This window comes from Scatophagus argus, chromosome 13 (genome assembly GCF_020382885.2).
Source record: "Scatophagus argus isolate fScaArg1 chromosome 13, fScaArg1.pri, whole genome shotgun sequence".
In the NCBI taxonomy this organism is placed as follows: Eukaryota; Metazoa; Chordata; class Actinopteri; family Scatophagidae; genus Scatophagus; species Scatophagus argus.
This window is the reverse complement of record NC_058505.1, coordinates 4148977-4172693: the sequence shown is the minus strand read 5'-3', so window position 1 is coordinate 4172693 and position 23717 is coordinate 4148977. Positions and strand designations below refer to the sequence as shown.

General features: G+C 42.2%; 2 protein-coding genes across 3 annotated transcripts in view; both read right to left on the bottom strand.

The window, feature by feature from the left end:
* Positions 1-44: 44 nt before the first annotated feature.
* LOC124069366 (SLAM family member 9-like) lies at positions 45-3466 on the bottom strand. The gene is made up of 4 exons (XM_046408495.1): positions 3079-3466; positions 2056-2370; positions 1695-1985; positions 45-499 (listed from the first exon to the last, which is right to left on the bottom strand). Exons 1-4 carry the CDS (start codon positions 3122-3124, stop codon positions 369-371), a joined length of 783 nt encoding a protein of 260 aa, XP_046264451.1. The 5' UTR covers positions 3125-3466; the 3' UTR covers positions 45-368.
* A 5769-nt stretch (positions 3467-9235) lies between these two features.
* kirrel1b (kirre like nephrin family adhesion molecule 1b) overlaps positions 9236-23717 on the bottom strand; it is a 69055-nt gene continuing 54573 nt past the window's right edge. Inside the window, exons 11-15 of one of the 2 annotated variants that reach the window (XM_046408217.1) lie at positions 21053-21269; positions 19425-19532; positions 17715-17842; positions 16983-17093; positions 9236-16088 (exon numbers count right to left, since the gene is read on the bottom strand). In XM_046408217.1, coding sequence (XP_046264173.1) covers positions 15459-16088; positions 16983-17093; positions 17715-17842; positions 19425-19532; positions 21053-21269 — 1194 coding nt within the window. In that variant the 3' untranslated portion in view covers positions 9236-15458. The remainder of the gene's footprint in view (positions 16089-16982; positions 17094-17714; positions 17843-19424; positions 19533-21052; positions 21270-23717) is intronic. The other variant, XM_046408218.1, reaches the window with a different exon arrangement.

Genomic DNA, 23717 nt, shown 5'->3' with positions numbered 1-23717 from the left:
ATCAAACATCACAAAAAATACAAGCTGAAACAAACTTTGGTTTTGGTCGTACAAATACACACTGGTGATTTATTTATAGATTTACTCTTGTTTATTCTTTCAATATAACATCATCCAAAAACATTTTCACATTTTCATCTTAACATAATATTTTTATGTACAAAGGGCTCACGTCCACATGAAGTGTGACTCACCAAAGCACTTTTTATGTGTCTGAAGTCCTGCAAAAGTGTTGAATCCATTTCCCTCGTCAAAAAAAGCACACACACGGGAAAAACAACTGCTCCACAGTGCTCATAGTGGTCAAAAACTCCACACTTTGTCAAAAGAGAGTGAGATACGAGCTCGTTTGGAAGAGAACCATTTCTCTATTTAGGAATCTTGAACTTCAGCGTGATGTAAACACTGATGACGGCCAACACCACGATGAGCAGAGAGAACACGGTGGTCTTCACCAGGAACACAAAAACTGGACCGTAAACTGACCCAAACTGTGAAGCTACAGCACAAGAAGAATGGAACAAATCAGTTATTCCTGTCACACTATTTAGATGGCATTTTGTCTGCTTTGTAGTTTATTCAAGTGTGATGTAATTACATGCATTTTCTCAAATACCTCAATTAAATACAATTTTAAGGTACTTGTACACTCTATTTTCTGACTTTAGTAACTTTAGTTACTTTGCAAATTTGCATACTGCATCAGAGCCAGTGAGCTGATTGTTGACAGCAAATATGCAGTATTCAAGTAAATACAACTTACTTGTACTTGTGTTTTGATGTTTAGACATTTATTTATTGTCTGAAAATTGCTTATTATACTTAAGTGGATTTAATATCATTTAATTTTGGGCACTTTAAGACTTTTACCTTAATCTAATCTTTTATCTGTGGGCGACTTTCACTTTTAGCAGAATAATATTTTACCACAATAACTTTACTTTACTCAAGTATGATTGTTGGGCACATTTTACGAAACTGCTGCAAAGCGCAGCAGAGTTTTGTATGTGCTATATGACAAATAGCACATCCTAAACACCTTAAAACTGAATTAGCAAAAAGAAACAGGTGCATCATTTATCTAATTTACTTATTTATGATTGTCATTAAAACAAAATAAAAAAATCAAATTAAAGTAAAGCTTACAGGCTTTAACTGTACACTGTGATCCACAAGTGGTTTGAAAACGTTGCTTTCAAAACACCAACTCAGTTCATGAACTCAAATAATGAAGCAGTTACTGCCACCAAAAGTTTTACTTGTGAAAAATACTTTCTTATTTACATTTTAGCCTTTTTTGTAACAAACACGGGTGGCACGGTGGTGCAGTGGTTAGCACTGTCTCATTCCAGGTTCGAATCCCGGTCTGGGCCCTTCTATGTGGAGTCTGCATGTTCCCCCTGTGCCTGCGTGGGTTTTCTCCAGGTACTCCGGCTTCCTCCCACAATACTAATACTACAATATATAATTAGGTTAATTGGCTACTCTAAATTGCCCCTAGGTGTGAGTGTGAGAGTGTGGTTGTCTGTCTTTGTGTGTTGGCCCTGCGATTGACTGGCGACCAGTCCAGGGTGAACCCCGCCTCTCGCCTGTAGTCAGCTGGGATAGGCTCCAGCTCCCCCGCGACCCTGACGGATAAGCGGTATAGAAAATGGATGGACAGTTTATTCATTGTTTCTGTCTTTCGGTCTTACCATCACTTTGGGAGCAGAAATATTCAGGTGGTTTGCTGTCGTTGGCCGAGCTGATCTGGTTACTATGGTGACAGGTGATTGAGTCATTCTCCAGGTGGACGTGGAGAGAAGCACCAGAGCTCGTGAGCTTTGACTGCTTTCCTCCATCCTGACTGCAGGTTTTGGTTTGGTTGTCACATCTAAAAGTGCTGCTGATGTTAGAGTCTCGTGCAGTGCAGGTCACAGTGAAGTTACAGGAGTCTGAACTCCAGGACAAAGAGTCCACACTCAGGTTCACTGGAGACACTCGACCTGAGGGGGGAAAGCAGGTGTGAAACACGACATCAGGAGCTCTCAGCGTCTGGAATGTTAGCAAACCTACCTTGAACGCTGACGTTGTATTCAGCTTGTGTTTTTTCTTCTTCAGCCGATCTCACTCGTACAGAATAAACTCCACTGTCTGCCTTTTGGACATTCTTCAATTTCACTGAGTAATTGTTCACAGAAAACTCAATCCTTCCCTCATAATCTGGAGACACCACTGCGTTTCCACCAGGATAAAAGCTTATTAAAGCTGAAGTCTGATTGAAGTTCCAAAAAACAAAAGCTTCCTCGAGACCATCAACATTTGTGACATTCAGCAGTAAGTCTTGTCCCTCCTGCACAAACAAATACACAGGAGTCACAGCACTGGAGCCTGTAAAAACAGCAGACAAAATAACATAAAAATCACACACAATATATGATTATTCAGTCAGTACTGAACGTTACACTCAGTAGGTGTGTGTGTGTCAGGGAAACATGCAAGTCGCTTTCCATCCATCCATCCATTTTCTATACCGCTTATCCGTCAGGGTTGCGGGGGAGCTGGAGCCTATCCCAGCTGACTACGGGCGAGAGGCGGGGTTCACCCTGGACTGGTCGCCAGTCAATCGCAGGGCCAACACACAAAGACAGACAACCACACACTCTCACACTCACACCTAGGGGCAATTTAGAGTAACCAATTAACCTAATGTGCATGTTTTTGGTGTTGTGGGAGGAAGCCGGAGAACCCGGAGAAAACCCACGCAGGCACAGGGAGAACATGCAAACTCCACATAGAAGGGCCCAGACCGGGATTGGAACCTGGAACCCTCTTGCTATGAGGCGACAGTGCTAACCACTGCACCACCGTGCCGCCCGCAAGTCGCTTTCAATAAAGTGTAAAAATCTTTAACATGAATGTAAAAGTTTAGAAGATTTCAGATTAAAATGACATTTCCTTCCACACTGGTATCATGTCATTTCTCTTACATGTAAAAATAATGTAATTATATGAATATTTTTACTTACTTTACTTTACTTACTTTCTTTTTCACATTTGTTTGAGCTCAGATGACTTCCTGTCAGCAGTTTTACTTACATGAAAAAAGCCCTTCCAGCAGTCCCAGCACCACAAAGAGAGACATTTCAGTCTATGTGCTGCTCTGTCTGTGTTGCCCTTAGCTCTTAGTGGCACACCAGAGGTTTAAAGTCTGGTCAGGGTTGTTCTCTTCTTGTTAAAACCACATAAATTCTCAGAACGGATGTGAACGCCTTAACTTCTCTATTCAGAGTTCATCTTTAAGCCTAAGCTAAATGACAACAACATAACGACTGAAATACTTTTTATCAAGGGAGCAGATTTGAACGTTGGTGAAAAGATGATAAAACACCCTTAGAGTGAAAAGAAAGAAACAAAGGACAGAACATGAGGAACTTGTCTTGGTGGTTCCCTGCACTTCCTGTCTTGTACGTTAACACCGTTTGCGGTGATTAATGAAAGCAGACAAACTACCGGTGACAACCTGTGAGTGTTTCCTCTGAAAACTGACCTACAATGAAGAAAGAACCTGCAGAGGCATCTTTACGCAGTAATTCACGCCAAGAAACAGAGAGACAAAAGCAGAACAAAAGTCTTTTTCTGTTGTTAATGCAGTCAAATAATAATAAAAATTTTAATAATTTTAATACATTTTTTTCACAAGAATATTAATTTTTTTTCAAAGCTCAGTTCAGAGTGCCCCTTTTCTACTTCCTGTTGGACTTCCTGCAACAGGAAGTAGTTGATGTCATGGTTCTGGTAACAGCATGATTTTCCATGCGCATCACAACTTTATATTTTTATATTTTTTTATATTTTTATAGTCACTTACTGCTCCCGGGACCTGAGTCCTAATTTCGTACCATAAACATGTGAATGTGAGCTGGTATGACAATAAAGTTCCTTGAATCCTTGAATCCTTGAATCCTTGAACATCTGACTGTGAGTGTGTCAGTGTGAGGTTTAGTTTAATGTGAGGTTCAGTTTAATCTGACTTACAGAGGGAAGTGAGTGTCAGGGTAAGGAAGCCAATCTGTCGAGCAAACAATGACAGGTTTTTGCATTGATGCATCATCTGCATTTTGATGACATACAAGTCACTCATAATCTTACCAAATCCACAATCCCAGGACCTGAAAGCCGGAGAACAAATCTCTCTTAGCTTCACTCCTGGTAGGAATGCCAGCACTTTGTCTTCCAACACAATACTCGACGTTTGCATATTTTTTTTTTTTTTCCAGTCTGCAGTGTTTTTCCACTCTCATGCAAATTTGTCTGCTGTGTTTTTGTATTCACAGATGGTGTATGAGTTTGAGGAAGTACTTTAAAGGAACATATGCTGCCTGTCTGTTTTAAAGGAGCCATGTTAGAGACCCTGCCAAAGCCCAGACGCACAAGTTTCCATCTCAGAAGGTGATTTCACATGGAGAAAATGTATGTTTTACAATAGGATATTAAACACACACAAAAGTGAAGCCAAAAATATCCCGTACGAGTGCTGCCACCTTATGGTGATGACGTCATTTGGAGCCTAAAAATGAATACTTGAACATACATCAGAGCAATAAGACCTCAAATGACCGAAACCATGTTTGAGAAAATTTTATTTGCTGTGTGCTTTGAGTTTTTCATTTGGCCCGTGTCCCATCTGCTAACACTGAGGGGGAGGGGTTATGATCTATTCTGCAGCCAGCCACCAGATGGCGATTGAGATGTTTTGGCTCCACTGTAGGGAAGCTGTCATATTGTCTGTCTTGATACGCAGTCATTGGACTTAAAAAGTAGAATTAAGAGGGATGTACTGGCATAAATAGAAAATAATATTCAGAATCATGTTTTCATCACTGAAACAAAAAATTATTGGGTTTTAGCTAACTTAGATTGAGCAGTGAGTTCGCCATATTTTTACAAAAATGGACAAACCAAACCCAGACTCTAGCGAGGGCATTTTGTGTATTTAGAAGTCACCATGAGGTAGTGTGAAGTAAGGAGTATTTGGTTAGCTGCCATCTGCAACCACACTGCGAGATGCCACTAAATCCTTCACACTGGACCTTTAAACGAGAGCAGTTCGCAGACACGCCGGTCTGCATGTAGCCTCATCAGAGGCATCTCTGCATCTATAAACTGTTTGTGAAAGAAAAGGCTTTAGCAGCATTTACACTGAAGAGGAATAATCTGCCGACAGTTTTCACTGATCAGCTGGGGATTTCTAGATCATGACTCAAATAATCCATCTTCAAATAGAGGAAGGACGCAAGCTGGATCATGTTCAGAATATATTTGCATTATAAATTGCTGATAAAGTGCGGAAGTCAGCTTCCCTGAGAGAATGTGAGGAATCTTCATTGTTATCTGCTGAATTTATCCAGGTCAGACACAGTAAATTTGCTTTTACTTTGATTATATTATCTTAGCTCCATCAATTTAAAATGTCCATCAATTTAAAACTAGCATGTTATAGCATGTTTTCAGTGACAGGCAGTAGCACTATTACAGTTTACTTTACAATGCAGAAATATAAATACTGTATATACCATGAGTAGAGTTTCATATCTGGACTATCAATTAAAGGGCGATCGATGCGATTTATGAGGCTTTCTGGATGTGTGCAGAAAGGTTATTGTTAATTGGACTTGTGTGGGAGGTGAGGGATTTCAAAGTCTGAGTTTGACCTTTAACTATACCGTCCCAGCGAGGTTACTTTCACTGGCAAAAAGCATAATTTCTCAGCGTTTCATCAAAATCAGTGCAGATATCTGTCTGAGCCGTGTTCACTCATCTTCTGTTTTAATAAGGCTTTTGGGTAGGTTGATACGGGGGAGGAGGTCACTGAGGATCACTGAGGGTCACTGAGGATCACTGAGGGTCACTGAGGATCACTGAGGATCACTGAGGGTCACTGAGGGTCTTGAGTGCTGATTTTGAAAAACACAGATGATTCGGTGCAAGATAATCACAGATAAATGTATTCACGATGGGCCTGTGCTTTATGTGGATGGTAGCATAACAACGTACATAAAAGTTTAACAAGGTCATTGGAGGGAAATTAAATAGTTTTATCTGAGTTTTATCTCATTGCTTTTTGCACACACTCTGCACCTTAATGCAGTCGTGTTAACATTTGAGAATGAGGTGATGGTTCTGGTGTTTCGGCACTTAATGAGCAGAGAGCAGAAAAGTTTTGACACAACCACAGTATTGCAGTATTAACTGTTATGAAGATTTGTTAGGCAACGCACAACATCAGCTGACAAAATAAGGGCCCTAAGGTGGCTCCTGCTTCATTACCTGATCTTGAGGTCCCGTAATGAAGTGAGGCTGGTCTGCGTTCCCGATTTCAAAGGATATTCAACCCTAAAACAGAAAACAAGGCAGTCAGATCTCCTTTTAAATCCACTGAACTTCAGTTTGTGCTCACATGTTGTATACACCTAAATGAACATGTTTAATCAAATTACCAGAGGCCACATGAGGGGCCAGGGGGTGTTTCAGCGCAGGAAAACTGAGCGCGGGATGAAAACGGGGTCGATCAGGACGCTGCAGCTCATTTTTGCCTGGCCTTGCTTTTGTTTTTGATAATTAAAGGAAAATTCGGGATAAACATCGCTAAAGGCTTCTCTCTATACTCTCATATAGTCAGATCCAATCTGTTACGCCACTTAATCCCTTTTCAATAACTTCTTTTCAGGCTCCCAGCTTACAATTCTGCATCCTACATTTCCACATGTTCATTTTTTTATCTTTTCCTTTTATCAGAAATATATACATTATATATTGGGGTAGACAGATATGTTTGGCTGCAGTAAGTCTTCCCCTGTGATGTGATTTCTGCTTGTTTGATCAAATATTTACTGTGAACTGCACACTGCCCTCGAGCAAGGTTCTTTCATTCTCTTTGGAGATTTTAAAGCTTTACTGTCTGATATTTTTATGACTCTTGTAAATTTTAACTATTTGTCGTTTTGATCGTCGGTTGTCAGGCCTTATTTGTGTTACTCTTGTATGCTGTCTGTGTGGTTGCCTGGTTGGTCTACAAGACACTGTGATTAAATAAAGTTAAATGGTTATATAAATGACAGTAACATAATAGTTTTCTACTTTACAGCTCAGGTTGTAGCTAATGTGATATTTTGATCAGATTACACCTAATTTGGCCCGGATGTTTTTATTGGTGTCTTGTATTCATTCATTTTCTTTTCCTCATCATCAGGTTTGGTTTGCAGTTTTTCTTTCCTTCTTCTAAATTCATTATAGGTTTTGTTTTCTTTATGCTGTAGTGGATGAAACACTGACTATTTATAATATTTTTAAAAAATGTTTTTATGTTTTTTACTTTTTTTGTGAAAATGGTCACATTCAAATATACTGATTGTAATGTACAGTTTCAACAAGCTTTCCTATAAAAAAATCCAGTCACTGGCAACAAAAATGCATGTCGGTCAAACTCTGATTTGTAATCATGTCATATCCAAAGTGTCCGTCCCTTTACTTCCGTCCCTGACCCAATGGTCCACGTCGGTACAGTTACACCAAGGACGTCTATTATGAGCCACATTATCGTCTGGTTCAGTAATAAATAATTTCCTTCATCCTAATTTCCTGCCTGTTCGCTCGTCATTGAATGCTCCTCACCCACCACAAGATGGCGACAGCATCAACAGAAAAACCCACAAACCGCTTGACAACTTCTCTGCCTCCGAGACACAAAGCCAGTGACATCATCTGCGGAGGGACAGAGGGTGTGCGAAGGACAAATGTCTTGAAATGCATTACATCATTCTCCACTAATATGATAATATATCTCAGGCACTGAGAGCGCGGTGCCAAGTGTGAGAGGGTTCATAATCCATACAACGACCGCTTCAAATGTGAACAAGGGGATAAAATGGAAGGTGGTGGTGGTGGTGATGGGGGGGTGGTCCGCTGGAGTCGGGGGGGACGCAGTGCTGAAGGTTATTCCAGACATTATTCCTCACTGAAAGCAAGAGGAGAGAGGAGACGATAATCACCATTACTCACTAAGTAAAGACGAGGACGGGAGGCTGTAATGCTTCCTGTCTGTCTTCTGTCCTTGTCTTTCCATTTGCTGCTGTATCTCTTATTTCTTTCTTGCTTTTGCTTTTTCTTCACCCTCATTTCCCCCCATTTGTTCCTGCCATTAACAAGAGAGGAGGACTGAGGGGAGAAATGGTGAAAGGAGGAGTGAGGAGAAGTATTGAGGCAAAGATTGGTGACAGAAAGGTGAGAGAGGAGAGAACGACTGTAGGAAGTAGGAAACGAGGAAGCTGAAAAGATGTAAGAAGGAGAAAGGAGTAGGATGGGAGGGAAAAGTTGCAGGGATGTGAGAAGGACAGACAACAGGAGGTGAGGGAGGAGGAGTACAATGATCAGAGGAGAGGTGAAAGGAGGAGTAAAGAGAAGACAAGATGTGAGGAGAAGGCAGAGGAGGTGAAAGGAGGACAGAGGAGAGGAGGGGAGAACTCAATGATGAGGCATGAGAGGAGGGAACAGACAAGACAGAAGATGCAAAAGGAGGACTGGGAGGAGAAGAGGAGAGGAGAAGTGGGAGAAGAGAGGAGAGCAGCAGAGGGTTGGAGAGGAGCGACGACATGAGGTGAATAGAGAAAAGGTGAAATGAAGAGTAAGAACAGGAAGAGAGGAAGAGCGAAGAGAGGGAAGGGAAGGACAAATGGCTGAGAGTGAGGGATGAAAGGAGGACTGAAGAGAAGAAGTGTGTGTGTGAGAGAGAGAAAGAGAGAGAGAAGAGGGGAGAGGAGAGGAGAGGTGAGGAGAGGAGAGGAGAGGAGAGGAGAGGAGTGAGGAGAGGAGTGAGGAGAGGAGAGGAGAGGTGAGGAGAGGAGAAGTGAGGAGAAGAGAGAGGAGAGGAGAGGAGAGGAGAGGAGAGGAGAGGAGAGGTGAGGAGAGGAGAGGAGAGGAGAGGAGAGGAGAGGAGAGGAGAGGACAGGAGAGGAGAAGTGAGGAGAAGAGAGAGGAGAGGAGAGGAGAGGAGAGGAGAGGAGAAGTGAGGAGAGGTTCAGAGGATGAGAAAAGAAGTGTCAGGATGAGGCAGGAGACAAAGACAGGAGCACAGCAGCACAGTGGAGTAATGGTAACAGCATTAGGCAAAGGAGCAGAGGGGAGGTGAAAACAAGTGGAGGAGAGGAGGAGAAATGTAAGTGAGAGGAGAGACTGTGCTGATGTTTGTCTCCACTGTCACACTCAGGTGAAAACACTCTCCATGCCCTCATGCCTGTGTGCTATACATAGACACACTTTCTGTCGACTTCGGCTGCTCAGCGTGAGAATCTGTCAGTCACAGTTTGACCTAAATAAACAGCGCTGTGCGTGATGTGCAAACTTCTTCCAAAGTACACAGCTGAAACCCCTTTTTTAAGCTTCATCCTGGAGCCTCACCCATAAAAACACAAAATATGATTTCATAAAAACAACCGCCTGTAAGCCAGGCTTCCTTATAACGAATACGTGCAGAAAGAAAGGAGCCTTTGCTGCCGTTCTTATGAAAGCCGTGTCTTCTTTTATTTTTTGTGTAATACTGTGGAAAAATAATTACATACAATTTGAAAAAAACAAAAATCAAACGGAGAAACATGAAAATAAATGAAATTTTTCATAATATCTCGTATGTTTTGTTCACTTTTTTTGTTGAATAAAAGGGATAACAAGTACTCAAACCCAACATGAACATAATACACATGTGAACAATATATAGGGGTAAAAACAAAGGAGTATGGAGAATATATGCTTATTTGAACACCCACACTGTTCGCCTCTCACCTACATGCACTCAAGTGCAATACAGAATCCTTCTCACTGATCATTGTCTTCATTTGCTTAACGACACTGAGCTGAACATCAGTTAATCCTGTTAGCAGACGGGCTCAGCAGCTGGACGAGGGACGAGCGGACAAGCTCGGCTTCGTCCTCGTGTCCTAAGGCCTCGCAGTGTCTAATTCACTCTGTCTCACCAGCTGTCCTGCTTTCTTACTAGGGTTTGACTGATACGGTTTTACGGATTTAACATCTTCAAAAGGTTTTGATTTTTTTCCCCCATTCCTAAAGCATTTCCAGCTGAATATAAAAACAAGGCAGGAAGTTGATGATTAAATCAAATTCTAAGATCAGTTTCTGCAGGCAGTTTTTCATGGGAGTTTGAAGTTACAGTCCTTCAGATTTCAGCTGATTCAGAAGCACGTTAGCTTATTGCTAAGGGCAGCAAAGAAGCCTGAAAGGGGCGACACCGACGGAGAAACCCAATTGGTCAGTTCACTTTATTATTCAGTCTGACATCGTGGCAATGCTGTCCTTTACGAGTGCCATATTCTGTCACCTCCTACATAACTTTTACTTAACACGGAGGCTGGGATAGCAGATTTGTAGGATCAATCAACACCTTTAACAATGACTGAGGAAACGTCCTGATTTAAGAGTTACTTGTTTATTCGCTCATGACGACCTGTTAAGCCCCTTCAGTTTCATTCACACTTGTTCCTTGCCTCTGTTTTTCATGAAAGGAGTTAAGTCTTCAGGCTAAAACAGGCACAGGAAGATGATGCAACCGTCCTTAATCCCGCCTGCAAAGCTCTGTTGTTTTTGTGCAGCTTTCAATGAGCTCCAAGATTTTTTGAATCACTGACAGAAATCAACAGTGGAGGCATTGATCTAAAGGTATGGAACCAGGCTAACAAAGTGAGGGGATTCGTCACATCATATTGTTTTTAATGAATAAGAACAAAGACAACAAGAGTCATTTTTAACGGTAGAACTGAACTCCTGGCCCACTGTTGTCTTCTGCTTCAAATGAAATGTTTGTGTACATCCTTATGAGGGAATAAACACACTGAATCCTGTGCTGAAAAGGTGGACACCTCCAGTCACACTGAAATACCTTCAAATGCATATTTTCATATCATATCAAAATGGGATTTGATATCCTGAAAGTCTTAAGGATTATAACTTTAACAGCATTTCCACAAAAATATCTGCAAAGTAAATCTACATGTGGGTTTTTTGGACTATTTGAATGTAGCTGCAGTCAGGAGGAACCTCCATCATACCAGCAGGTGAGAATCCTAACCCTCACTGGTTCGTTCATTTGTTCAAAGTGATCAGTCAAACCCTAATTTCCACAGTCCAGTGAACTCAACACATCTATAATGGCATGAAAACACACAGGCTGCCAGCACACACACGCACACATACATGTTCACAGATGGCTGCATACACTACATGCGCACACACACAGAGAGAGAAGTGAAACACACACATGGCTGCTGCATTTGTTTGTCTGCTCAGTTCATTTTTCTCTGCAGTCTTTTGGCACTCGCTGGAGACTCCAAAAGGTAAAAATGGACACTGAGCCACTTGAGTCTGTCTTGGCCAGGGTTGGCACAGCACAGCACAGCACAGCACAGCACAGCACAGCACAGCATGGAATAGAGCGGTTAGCTGTGTGTCTGGCCTGGTTCTAGTCTGGGTTGGCCTAGTTGAGACTGAGTTTTGGCTATTTGTGGCCTGGCTGAGCAGTCGTTTTGGCCACAGACATACGCCCCCACCCTTTCGCTGGGTTGATTAATCACAGCCTCCGTCCTCCCTCCCAATCTGATGCATACAAAATAAAGTAAAATACTGAATATAAAAGTTAAAATACACACACTTTTGACCACAGTCATTTCTTCCACTGGTGATGCAGCACCACAAAGTAATACCAAGAAAATAAGATTTCAAATACTGATTTCCATAGAAAGAATCCAGAAATAAACGAGGATGAGCTAATGAAGCTATATATTCTCAAAAAAACAGACCGCCCCGACCCCCCCGACATACACACACATTAATGCAAGCTAGACTGCTACTCCATATGTTATTGTTGTAAAGAAAATTTGGAAGAAAGCTTTGAGAGAAACTTTTGCTTTGCTGTAATGAGGTTTTGTTTTTTTTTTTAATGAAAAGACAGTTTCAACCTCTAAACATGGAAGCTGGTAGGTGGCTATTAATACGACACGGGGGCGCGAGTTGAGAGTAATGTGCAGTATAAGTACCATGGTGACAGGTACGTATGGGAAAGAGAGAGAGGGAAAAAATGAACTAACAACCTAGTGGAGGAAACATTTCCAGATTCCCTTCTAAACCACATACTTTCTGATCGTCGAGCCAAATCTGAACATCTGTTTTGCATTTTTTGCCACCTCCTTTTACATATTTATGCGTCCCCACTGTCAACAGGCTGTAAATAGTTGAGATAATGACTAAGTACCTGGATGGGCTCGGCGTGTGCCTCAGTACCTCTTCTGTGTCAAACTTCCCCATTCTACACAAGGTCACAACAACATTTCAAGTCAGATGCAAAATACTGCTTAGCTACAACTCTGTAAAAAGGTTGCAAAGAGGTAATAGTATGCAGTACCAAGGCTGTGATAACCATATAAATTTAAAAGAGGGCTCCATCTGCCCGTTCTTCTCCCTATAACTACTGAAATGGTTTTAATAGTGACCTTGGAGCTACAAGGTTCCATCTGATATTCTAATCAGAAACGGTGTGGCGCTGGTTTCCCTTCTGAAAGTGTTTATTCAAAACAGTGGCAATAAATACAATTTTTATTACCCTTTAGCACAAAATTACCATAATATGCCGTATCTGTGAGGGGTTGATAGGGTGGCTGATAAGTATTAAGACTCAATGATTACCTCTAGAGGTTGGGAGATTTCTGGCTTCACTTTGCCGCCTCTGGGCTTTTCTAATGCACCGTCTCATCTGCTATCATTTTTAACTGCTCAGAAATGTAAGGCAGAGATAGAAGTCTGTGAATCTCTGTCGCGTCAAGTCCCTCTTTACTTTGACTATCCGATAAAGCATAAGAAAAGGTGAAAATACAACGTTGAACCAATTACTGGTGGTTGCGAAAACAAATTTTAAAACAGGAAAAAGGTTGGACTACTGGAGGAACCTTATCACTTCAATTTCAGTGTACAGCAAAGAGTGATGCTGCTGCTGTGAGGTTAACACCAGACTGTCACCGGAAAAGGTGAAGCTGTGCGAAGGTACAATGAAGAGCGCAGTCGGACTATACAGAATCAGATTGGGTGTCTGATTGTTTCCTTTGACATGTAATTTTTGCAAAATGACAGTCTTTTTGTACGAGAAGAACATGAAGTGCAGCATACATGTCAAATAAATGTCTTTAAACTCATGCTGGGTCAACTCTTTTCAACTCTAAAATAATCAAAATGAGACTTATTTTCACAAGTAAGGCTTACTTTTTCAACAACTAGAGAACAACTAACAACTTTTTATTTATAATTGAAATCAAGTTCAAACTTTGCAGCTGCACTCAGTTGCTACAGTAGTCAGGAATCCACATTGCTTTTGTGAACCTTTTGTGAGCTGATCGTGGTGTGAATTCAGACTGAACTGCTACAAAAACTAGAGTTTTTACAACAGCTGCAGAAGATGTGAGACCCAACCTTGTGCAAAGACTTAACAGACAGATTCAATTTTCTCTCTTGGTGAAAAGAAGCTTGTGGGGATTCATTAAAACAAAGGACTCGTACAGTAGCTGCCTCATTAGAGGTTAGACGAGAGTAGCAACACTTTACACGCTGACCGAATTCTGAAACGGTGCAGTTGAAGGCCAATCACATGTACCAAGGCTGGCACAATATAATGGAAAAATCTCAGCCAGAAAATACCACCAAATTTTCTGTTGCGGTGAACAAACCAGCATACTTACATTACATATAAATGTACAAAGTACCATATGAGCTAGAGAGAGCCATCTGTACCTTCATTTTGATATGTTAGACTACACTTGAACCTTCTCGTTGCTTGCAAAGTTTACAGCACAGCTCAAAGTGAGCATCTGCTTGTTCTCCATCCATCAATTTGAATGTCGTCGACGTTGGAAAAAAGGCAGTCCAGTCAGAAGACTGGAAGTCAAAGAAAGAGATTCACACCAAACAGAAATATCCACCAAACAGATTTTCCTTTTGCTGGATATTTATCATTTTGGAATGAAGCTCCTCAGATTTTCTAATTTAAGTCTACAACATCCACTTTAAAAACAACATCCATCGCTTTTTTGAGAAACTCAAAATGTTTCCAATAGCGGTCACGTACACATTAAAAAGTGAATTTCATCCAAAACACTGAACCTTTGGTCCACAACTCCTTATAAAAATATTATAAAATGTTTCTGAATGCCTTTTTTTTTCATACGCTTCGGTATAAATATGGAAAAGAAAATCTATCCTATTGTGCAAGTGAGAGAAACACATACTTTTTGACACTTGAGGGTAGGGGAGGTATCTTTTTGTACAAATCGCAGAAATTCGTCCGATGAAAAAGCACTCCCGCCACACCTCGTTTCACAAATACCTTATACAGCATTGACCTCGAATGAAATGTTAGGTATAGAAATGGATGTTGATGATAAAAAAGTGAGAGATGAGCATAAAGAGACGCTTGCTACCACTCCGTTCCTTTCTTCTCAGTGGCTCGTACAAAAAACTCTTTGTCCAGAGCATCTCATTGTCCGGTCTTTACAAAAGAAGACACACCTTAATGGTTTGTGTGTGTGTGTGTGTGTGTGTGTGTGTGTGTGTTGGCACATAAGCATTGGCACTCTGGTCACTAACTGTACCGCTTCAAGAAGCTCTGTCCCCGCTTCAATCAAGGTAGATCTTGTAAGCAATGGCCACTGGGCAGGTTTCAATGAGGAAGAGGGAGCAAAAAGTGCCAAATATATTTAAAACCGAAGCTGCCCCGTTGCTGCAACACATCGAAACAAATAAGTCTTTAAAGATCTGTGTGTATGTGTTTCTTTTTGTTTTTTTTTCAACATGTGAAAGTCAGAAAATGCAAAAACGTTTGCTGTAAGTCACTGTACTGCATCACACTGTATAGGTTTGTACAAGGAAATAACTTTAAAATGACCCAAATCTCCATGTGCACTTATTTACAGAGATGGGGTGGGAGGAGAATGTGGTGCAGGAAGAAAATCCAGGAGCAAAGTGAGGAATGAGGAAGAGAAAGGCTCCTCTGCTCCTCCCTCAGCTTCTGGCACTCTTCTTCTTCTTTCTCTTCCTCTTCTTCTTCTTCTTCTTCTTCTTGTCTTCAAAGTGCTGTTCTTCTCTTTTTTTCTCATGATTGTGGCTCTCGCTGTTGCTTGTGTTGGAGCAGAAACACTGCACGCAACAGAAGGTCTGCGCAAATGTGTGACGATGTCACGGTTCATGTGTTGTATGTATTGCTGCTAACTGTATTATACGCAAGGCTGCTAACTACTGTGCGCTGTTGGAGTATTTTACTGGTTCAGAAAATGAACCAAATTCCATGCATTGGATGCCGTGGAAACAAAAAAACGATTGATGTTTTGTTTTTGTTTGTTTTTTTGTATGTAGAGAGTGTGTATGTACATTTCTCAAACATGAGTCTGCATCCGCTGTGTGTGTCTTTGGGAATAGTCAGAGGGTGGAGACGAGTATGAGAAACGAGTGGAGCTCCCATACTGCCCGAGCCCTGCTTCAGGACTTTGTTGTCCCGGCCCTGGCCCTGGCCCTGGTCCCGGCCCCGGCCCGGTCCCTTGTCCTGTTGGATACATCTCATAGGCCGGCCCTTCCTCTATGGGCGGAGCGAAGCCAATGCGGTAGCTGGGATACTGGGACGGGTATCCATAGTTGTCATAAGCCAGCTGCGTCGTGCTGTCCAGGAGGCCGCAGTCTCCGGCGTAATCTCCAGGTGATTGAAGAGCTGGATTGGGAGGTACTTTCTGGCTCTGCGCCACCCTGGAGAAGGTGTTGAACTGGGCGTAGGTGGCATGGGACATCCTAGAAGGGGGTCTGGGGTCGTAGCAACCTGCCCTTGAGCCTGGCACCGCGCTGGGAGGAACGGCACCGCTGGCGGCAGCTGAGGGTCCGCTGGAAGAGGCCCCGGCTGGTCCACTGTTTGGGTTCGGTGAGCGAAACTCCCCCTGGTAGTGGATGGCACGGGACTGGGGACGTGCCTCATCGTGGGTGGTGGCTCGAACGTTGTAGTAGCCGTTGGTTGGATCCTGTGATCAGAGGGGAGAATATTAGCCTATCAAGCCTCTTATTTGGTCACTGGGCCCAAAGATAAAGACACCAGTCATCACGTCTGTGCTTCTGTTAGTAATGGCAGCTCATTTTAATTTTGGGTGTACATAATTCGATAGTCTGAAAGAAAGACTCAGCTAGAGAAGTTCCTGGAATATCATGGAACTTTTATTAAATCTACAACAAACAGATCCAAGCCAAACAAAAACACACAGATAAAAAACAATAAATAAAATAAACAAAAGACAAGTTCAGGCAAGTGAAAGTAAATAAGACACATTAATTTGCTGAAATAAAGTGACTATTGTCATATCATGCTTCATACTTCTCACATTGTTTTCACTGTATGAGCTCAGTCTCACGGCTGGCGGCACTCATGCTATGTCCAAAAAACGCGATGGTGTGTGCGTGATGCAGGGCACAGTATGTGCATGAACATGAGACACAATGATACAACTTCCAGGATTATATAATATTACCAGGATAAACACAGCATGGCAACAGGAAGCGCACCTACTCTGGAATAAAACTTCTATTTCTAACTTTTAATTTATTTATTACACAGAGATTTTAGCTCCTCTCCTGCTTAAAGACACCAGAATGAGTGACTGATCATTGGTCTGACTTAACACAATCCTGCAGATGGCGCATAACGAAACACCAATGCCCGTTTCTTTTCGAACGTGAGCCGCATGGATTATGAATAAACTGTTGTGAAAAACGAGTTTTTAACTCCAGTGCGAATACAGAACCTGAGGAAAAAGCAGGAACTGGTAATTGGCATCTTCATGATGGACATGACCACAAAGTTCATGACATATGACATATCGCTGTGCACCATGCAGGATACAGCGTTCAAGGTGCCCTCTCACCTTGAGCTCGTACTCCTCCCTGGTGTCGCTCTCGCTCCTGATGTCCTGCTTCAGGTCCATGTCGTCTTTGAACGGCTGAGTGGAGGGAGAGAGGGAAACAGAGGGCAGAAACTAAACCATCAAACAACGAAACACACACACGGAAAGAGGGAGGGTGAGAAAGGAAAGGAGGAGGAAGAGAGGGAGGGGAGAGGAAAACAGAGTTTCAGGTTTTTCATCCCAAGAGAGTGGAAGTCGAGAAACGGTTAGCTGTTGGAAAAAGGTTTTGGGCCGAGCTTTAAACCTGCTGCAGAGGAGCCTCGTCGATTAAATTCTCCAGGACTTCCAGGGTTGATCGTTATTCCAGAGGGAAGGAGAGTGTGTGTGTGTGTGTGTGAGAGAGAGAGAGACTGAATGTGTGTGTCCTATCAGTTTCATTTGCGTCGTTTGTGTTTGTATGTTTTTTTGTGTGTATTTGCGTGTTTGTTTGTGTATGTACCGTACTTTATGCTGTGTATATGCACGTTCTTGTCCATCTTGATCCAGCTTGTATATTTTTGATGCTTCAGAAAGTGTGTGTGTGTGTTTCCAGGCAGGCCTTGTGCTTGTGTCTCTGTTTCAGTGTGTGTGTGTGTGTGTGTGCGGCCCTCCTGTCATCTTGCCCTTTGTGTAGGTGTACATGTGCATTTAAGGCCAATGACCCATACGCCTTCTCTCCGCGGCCCCCGGTGACTCAGATGGGTGTCTACTCACGGAGTACATGGCCTTGACCATTCGAGTGGCCGTGGAGACGTCGGCCGCCTCCTCCTCCAGGCTGTGGGTCTCTTTGTTGACCGTCTCTACCTTTATGTCTGGTTTACCCAGGGTGACACCCCGCCGACCTGGAAGAAAAGCACAACCTCCGGTCATATTCTGGGTCAATGTCAAGATGAATTAGGATTTATTTAACAGTTTGGTTAAAAGGGAAAAGCAAAACAACAACAACACAATCATTTTATTCTGTTCAAAGCTGTTTTTGTCTGACTTGTCTCATCCGTTATTTGCCTTGTTTCTTTTATTTTCTCTCTGCTGATATTGGTGCATTAGGCAATTTGGCAGGCTTGTGGCCTCCAAAGCCAGAAAGAGGATTTGTGAATTTGGAGGACTTCATTATTCACCAGGAGGGAACGAGATGTCAGTTAAACTGCACATTCCCAGTAAATATCTTCTTTAAGGCTGCAGAGTTGAAAATGAACAGGAGCATTTTCTGACATATCTTTTCCGAAAGAAGGTCTTACGATTGCTGATCATTTTTTAAACCCACACCCTTAACTTGAAAATCAATATTCTTTTCATGAAATTTTTACTGTATGTGTGGGATTTCTTGGACAGTCCTTTCAGAAAGACACCGTGGGACTGGCTTATTTTTCTACAAGTGTAATAACAATTAAAGATGACAAACTAACATTAAGAAATCTATGCGTAGGATATTAAATTGTGAATTAGGTCGTTTTATCTCAAATGAGGAGGAGGACGTCATCTCTCAGTAATCCCGATCTAACGTCACTGAACTCTTCCTGGAGCAGAAGTTGGCGAAAAGTTTCACGGCACAATTCTGAACTGAGAGCTGCCACATTATGAAAGCTACAGCAGCAACACATGTGTATATTACTTGATATACACAGAGGAGTAACTACTCAACAGTTTCTTGTAACTTCGAAAAGCAGAAGCCTTAAAAGCAAAGATTTAAATCTGTGAAGTCTTGAGCAGCATCGTACAGCAAATGAGAGACAGCTTATCTGGAGCCACAGCCATGTTTGTTTGAGTCTCTATTTCCAAACGATATCTTTTCTGTAGTGGTGTTATCTGCTCTGAACCAGAAAATATACTCGTATCCCCAGAAAATCCCTCTGGGGACTCTGCCAGTCACCTTCATTGTCTTTCCCAAGTCTTTATTTGCTATGGAGCGGCTCAAAATTAAACAACTTAAAGACATCACATGCTTAACATCTCTGGCTTGCAGAAGTGCGGTTTGTGTTCATAAAAGCTAATTGGATTGCCGTAGGCTGTAGAAATAACATATAGGAATTCATAAGTTAAATACCATTCACCTTTAAATGCTCTTGTTTTCTGCTCCGTTATTTATGTGCTCTATCTAGTGTTCGAGCCCCACATAAATATGATTTATGGGAAAAACAATCATAGAATTCCATGTGAGTAGAATGAAAAGGGAAGTGTGCAGTAGGCGTCTTAAGGCAGTTTGCCATATTATATGAATATTCATTAATCTCATTTGAATAAAATGCTATATGGTTGGCATATGCTCCCTTCTTCAAATGCAGAGAGACAGAATGACAGACAGAGAGAGAGAGAGAGAGAGAGAGAGAGAGGATGAAAGAAAGACTGATAGACACAAACAGTATAGAGTACCCACACACACACGTGCACACACACACACGTATGAGAACCACTGTGTGCACTCACTGCCTTTGCGTTGGCGGTAGAGGAAGAAGGCGAGCGCCAGTAAAAACATAAGCAGCAGAATGGAGGAGCCCACCGTAGCACCGGCGATAATTCCCACTGGAACAATATCTGAAACAAACACAAGCGGAAAGAAAGGGGTCGGGGTTGAGGGACAGCTGCTGTCTCATTGTTACACAAACCTGCATGGATATTGTGTTGTTTAAGCATAAATCCAGTAGTGTCCTACAGTAGCTTAATGTGGGATCTCTGAGGGCTGCTTATGTTGATAAGGCATGCAAGTCAGACAGCGGATAAAAATACTGTAAGTGTACAAGTGAGGACAAATCCAAGCTCTCTCTTTCTCTCTCGCTCTCTCGAAGATGTTTTGGTAGATTTTCTGAAGCTTGCAAAATCTGACAGCTGAAAGAATAAGAGCCAGATAAAACTGGCAGAGCATGAAGAAATCATTTTCTCAATGTGATGTGACATACCAGGTTCTCAAAATAAAACGCGTAACCATCCAGAGTGGACTATCTATCGTCTGTCCTCGAGCTGAGGCCGCCGTGTAATCGCGTTCCTCAAGGGAACTTCAGTGTGTAAGAGAGAGAAGAGCATCATTAAAGTCCTGTGCAATTTTCACTGCACACAAACGCTGTTTTGTTGGCAGTCGGTGTGTTAAAGCCAAACAAACATGATGAATAAGTTTCCTTCCTTGCAGAACTTTTGAAAGTAGTTTGCGTTGTCTGCACAGTTTATTGTTTTCACTGTGTACTGGCTCATCCTCTGCTGCAGTATTAGACTGCACTTGTTCACATGCTGGTGCAAACAGGTTGGAAGTTTTTCCTTTCTTTTTTATTTTACTGTTTGAAAACCATGCTCTGTTTACACGGCTGGTCTTCCACTGCTCTGACGTTACTGACCCATTGCTACCTTTGAAGAGCCTTTGATGCCACTAAGCGGATGTATGAAGACAGCTGGGCATCTCATAGTGAGTCAGCCCTGCTTTGGGCGAGCAACTTTTATGAGAACGAATGGGAGACAACTTGAAGTCCATCCATCCATTCATTTTCTATACCGCTGATCTGTGAGGGTCGTGGGGGGGTTCTGGAGCTTATCCTGAGAGGTGGGGTTCACCCTGGACTGGTTGCCAGCCAATCGCAGGGCTGACACACAAAGACAGACAACCACAAACGCACACACAGGGACAATGCAGAGTAGCCAATTAACCTAATGTGCATGTTTTTTGGGATTGTGGGAGGAAGCCGGAGGACTCGGAAAAAGGACAGAACATGCAAACGCCGCACAGAGGGGCCCAGACCAGGATTCAAACCTGGAACCCCCTTGCTGTGAGGCGACAGTGTTAACCTCTGCACCACCGCGCTGCCCGAACTTGAAGTTCAGTTTTCATGATACAGCCATGAATACAACAGGGGATACAGACAATACATGGAGCTCTTCTCGTTTCTCTAATTTGTGCCTCCTCGTCTCCTCCGTCCTCCAGCCTGCGTCTCGAGGAGAGAGGGAACAGGAAACAGGAGGCTCACCGGAGGAGCTATGAGCACAGACTTTGCTTTGCAAAAGTGTTTTCGGAACGAATGGCACGAAAGAGGCGTGACACACAGCTGCCACGTTATTTGTTTTTTCCATACCCTTCTCTTCCAGGGTGATGATCATGGTGCCGGGTCCGAAGGAGTTCCAGGCGGTGCAGTTGTAGGGCGAGTGGAAGTCCGACTCCATGACGTTGTTGATGGTGAGGGTGGAGAGGACGGCTCCGCCCTGGGATGGAGGTTTGCTCTGCTCCACGGTGTACCTCTCCATCAGGGTTCCCTTCTCCTTCTCCCACACGTTCTCCTTCCACGCCCACACCTGAAGCACACATTTTACAAGGCTTAGTTTGTCCTTATGAGCTGCAGACTCAAGCCTCAATGAGATGGCTGACATTTTGGTTTAGGAAGCGACAGAACAGAGGAGCTCTTCACCAACATCAAGCTGAGCTGCTGCACATCCTCAGACGGGGGAATGAAAACTCTGCTGTGCTGTAATGCTTTAATATGCTTCATGCTTTAATATGTGCTTTAATATTAAAAGTGGCACATAAGGATTTATCATCATAAATTATAATCATATGTTTGTGATCAGTGCTAAAAGGCTACTCGAAAGCACTTTGAAGGCAAAACTTGCTCTCAGTCTCGCTCCGTTATTAAACCTGTGAAGCAGATCGTCAATTTAGGATTAAGCTCAGATCAAAGCCTCTGTACATCTGCACACGAAAACACTGCGAATCTGCTCATAATCAACACAGCAGGAAAAGTCCTTCAAAGTGATAGCGACTGTATCAAGTGTGATGAAGTCACAGTTTACAATATGTTTTATTTCTTTCTTTTTTTCCTCAACTCCACTCTTAACTGCTGCAATCACACAATTTCCCCTCGGCGATCAAAGATGTTAATTTCACTTTATCTTATCTTATGCAGTATTAACCGCACTTGCGTACAGACGCTAACACACACACACACAAGTAAACATTCAGCAAACAGATGGGTGTTCAGAAAGGTTAAACGAGTCTGGGCAGAAAGTATATTTTAAGCAAAATAAATTATATTCTCACACTTTGGCAGCTATTTTTTTCATCTGGTACAGTATATGCCTAATTAAAATTTGTGCAGCAACTTTTTAGAGCTGGGAAAGAAAGCAATTCTTCACAAATCAGAAGACACACACACACACACAAAGTGCAGCAAGTGTACATGAGTGATAAAAACCCAAGCAGGTTTTTCTACTTAAAATCTGCTGAGGTAGAAATATGAGGGTATTAAATATGGAGCACAGCGATATCAAATATACATAGAACCACATGTTGGGCTAATGTACCTTTTAGCCTGGTTTGGAAAAAAACAAAAAAAAAACAAAAATGTGAATGGAGAGAATTTTAAAAGACCTAAATATTCTGCTTTTGTTCCCCCTCCGACAATCTTACATAATGCGTCTTTTCAGTCTCCACAGTCTGCCTTTCAAAATACCTCAATTTCTTTCTTTATCGCTTTTTCGCACAATCATTTTGTTGCGGCACCGTCTGTATTTGGGTCTCTTATTCAATTTCACATTGCCTGTTTCACACACACACACACACACACCATCATGCTACATATTTTATAAGTCCTTGTGTCTCTGCATTAAGCTTAGACTATAATGTCGTATCACATTATACGCTCTGAGCTCCCTGCCAGTGCAGCAGGGGGGCTGAAGCTTCCTAAAAGCTCTGAATTCTGTCATGTCGGCACTGCACAATTGGATAATTGACGCTGAAAGGAACAGAATTTTACTCTCCCTCCATCTCTGGCCCTTTTATTTCAATCTGTTTCACTCTGACTCTCTCGCTCACTCATTCTAGCCTTCAAACTCAAACGTCGTCGTTGGATTTATTTCCACTTTAAGTTCTTTTTGTGATTTGTGACCATTTTGGCATTTACCCCATTTTGAAAGTTTGTATCACATGCAATGTCACTCATTTTGTAATGTATATATAAAGTATAGGCACTTTATATTCAACTGTAGCTGATCAAGCACAGCACACAGTGACTTCCAGAAAAGCAGCCAGAGGAAAAGCTCGTTCAGGAGGGTGAAGCAACCTGTGCGAATGCTTCCCTGTAAAGAAAAAATGCTCACCACTTAAATGAAAAAATTTTGACTGGTAGGTCAAAATTAATTTTTTTATACCAAAATCAAGATGATATGGATGCAGCACTGACTGTTTCCCGGTGACCATCACGAGTAATCATATCTCACAAAGTCACATCTCAGTGCAGTTCAAAGGAGCATCTTTAACGCACAGAATTCAAGTGCAACTTGATAAAAATAGTTTGAAGTGGGGAAAACATCACTGATACGGGATCCAATTCTTTCACGAACAGATCTCTAGCACTTAGACCGATGGTGCCCAAGCTGGGTTGGGTTGGCCCCAACAAGAAGCCAAGAGATACATGAGATGGACAGTAAAGCAAAGCAAAAAATAAAGGGGAAAAAACATATCTCAATAGCACAAACTAGTTTTTGTGCTATTTTTCATGTGAATCATGTGAATCGCCAGACAATTTCAAGTCTTTTGGCTTTTACAGTGAGTCTCACATTAAACAATGTGAGGAATACGAATCCCACGTGAAGAGCATCACAGAGTCTGAGAGCATAAAAAACAAAGATAACTCTGGGATTCGTCGGACAGATAACCCTTGTATCAGAGATCAGCTAATCACACGTCGGTGATTGAGACGGACGTGAGATTTCCACCATTAGATGACCTTTTCCTTTCCTTTAGGT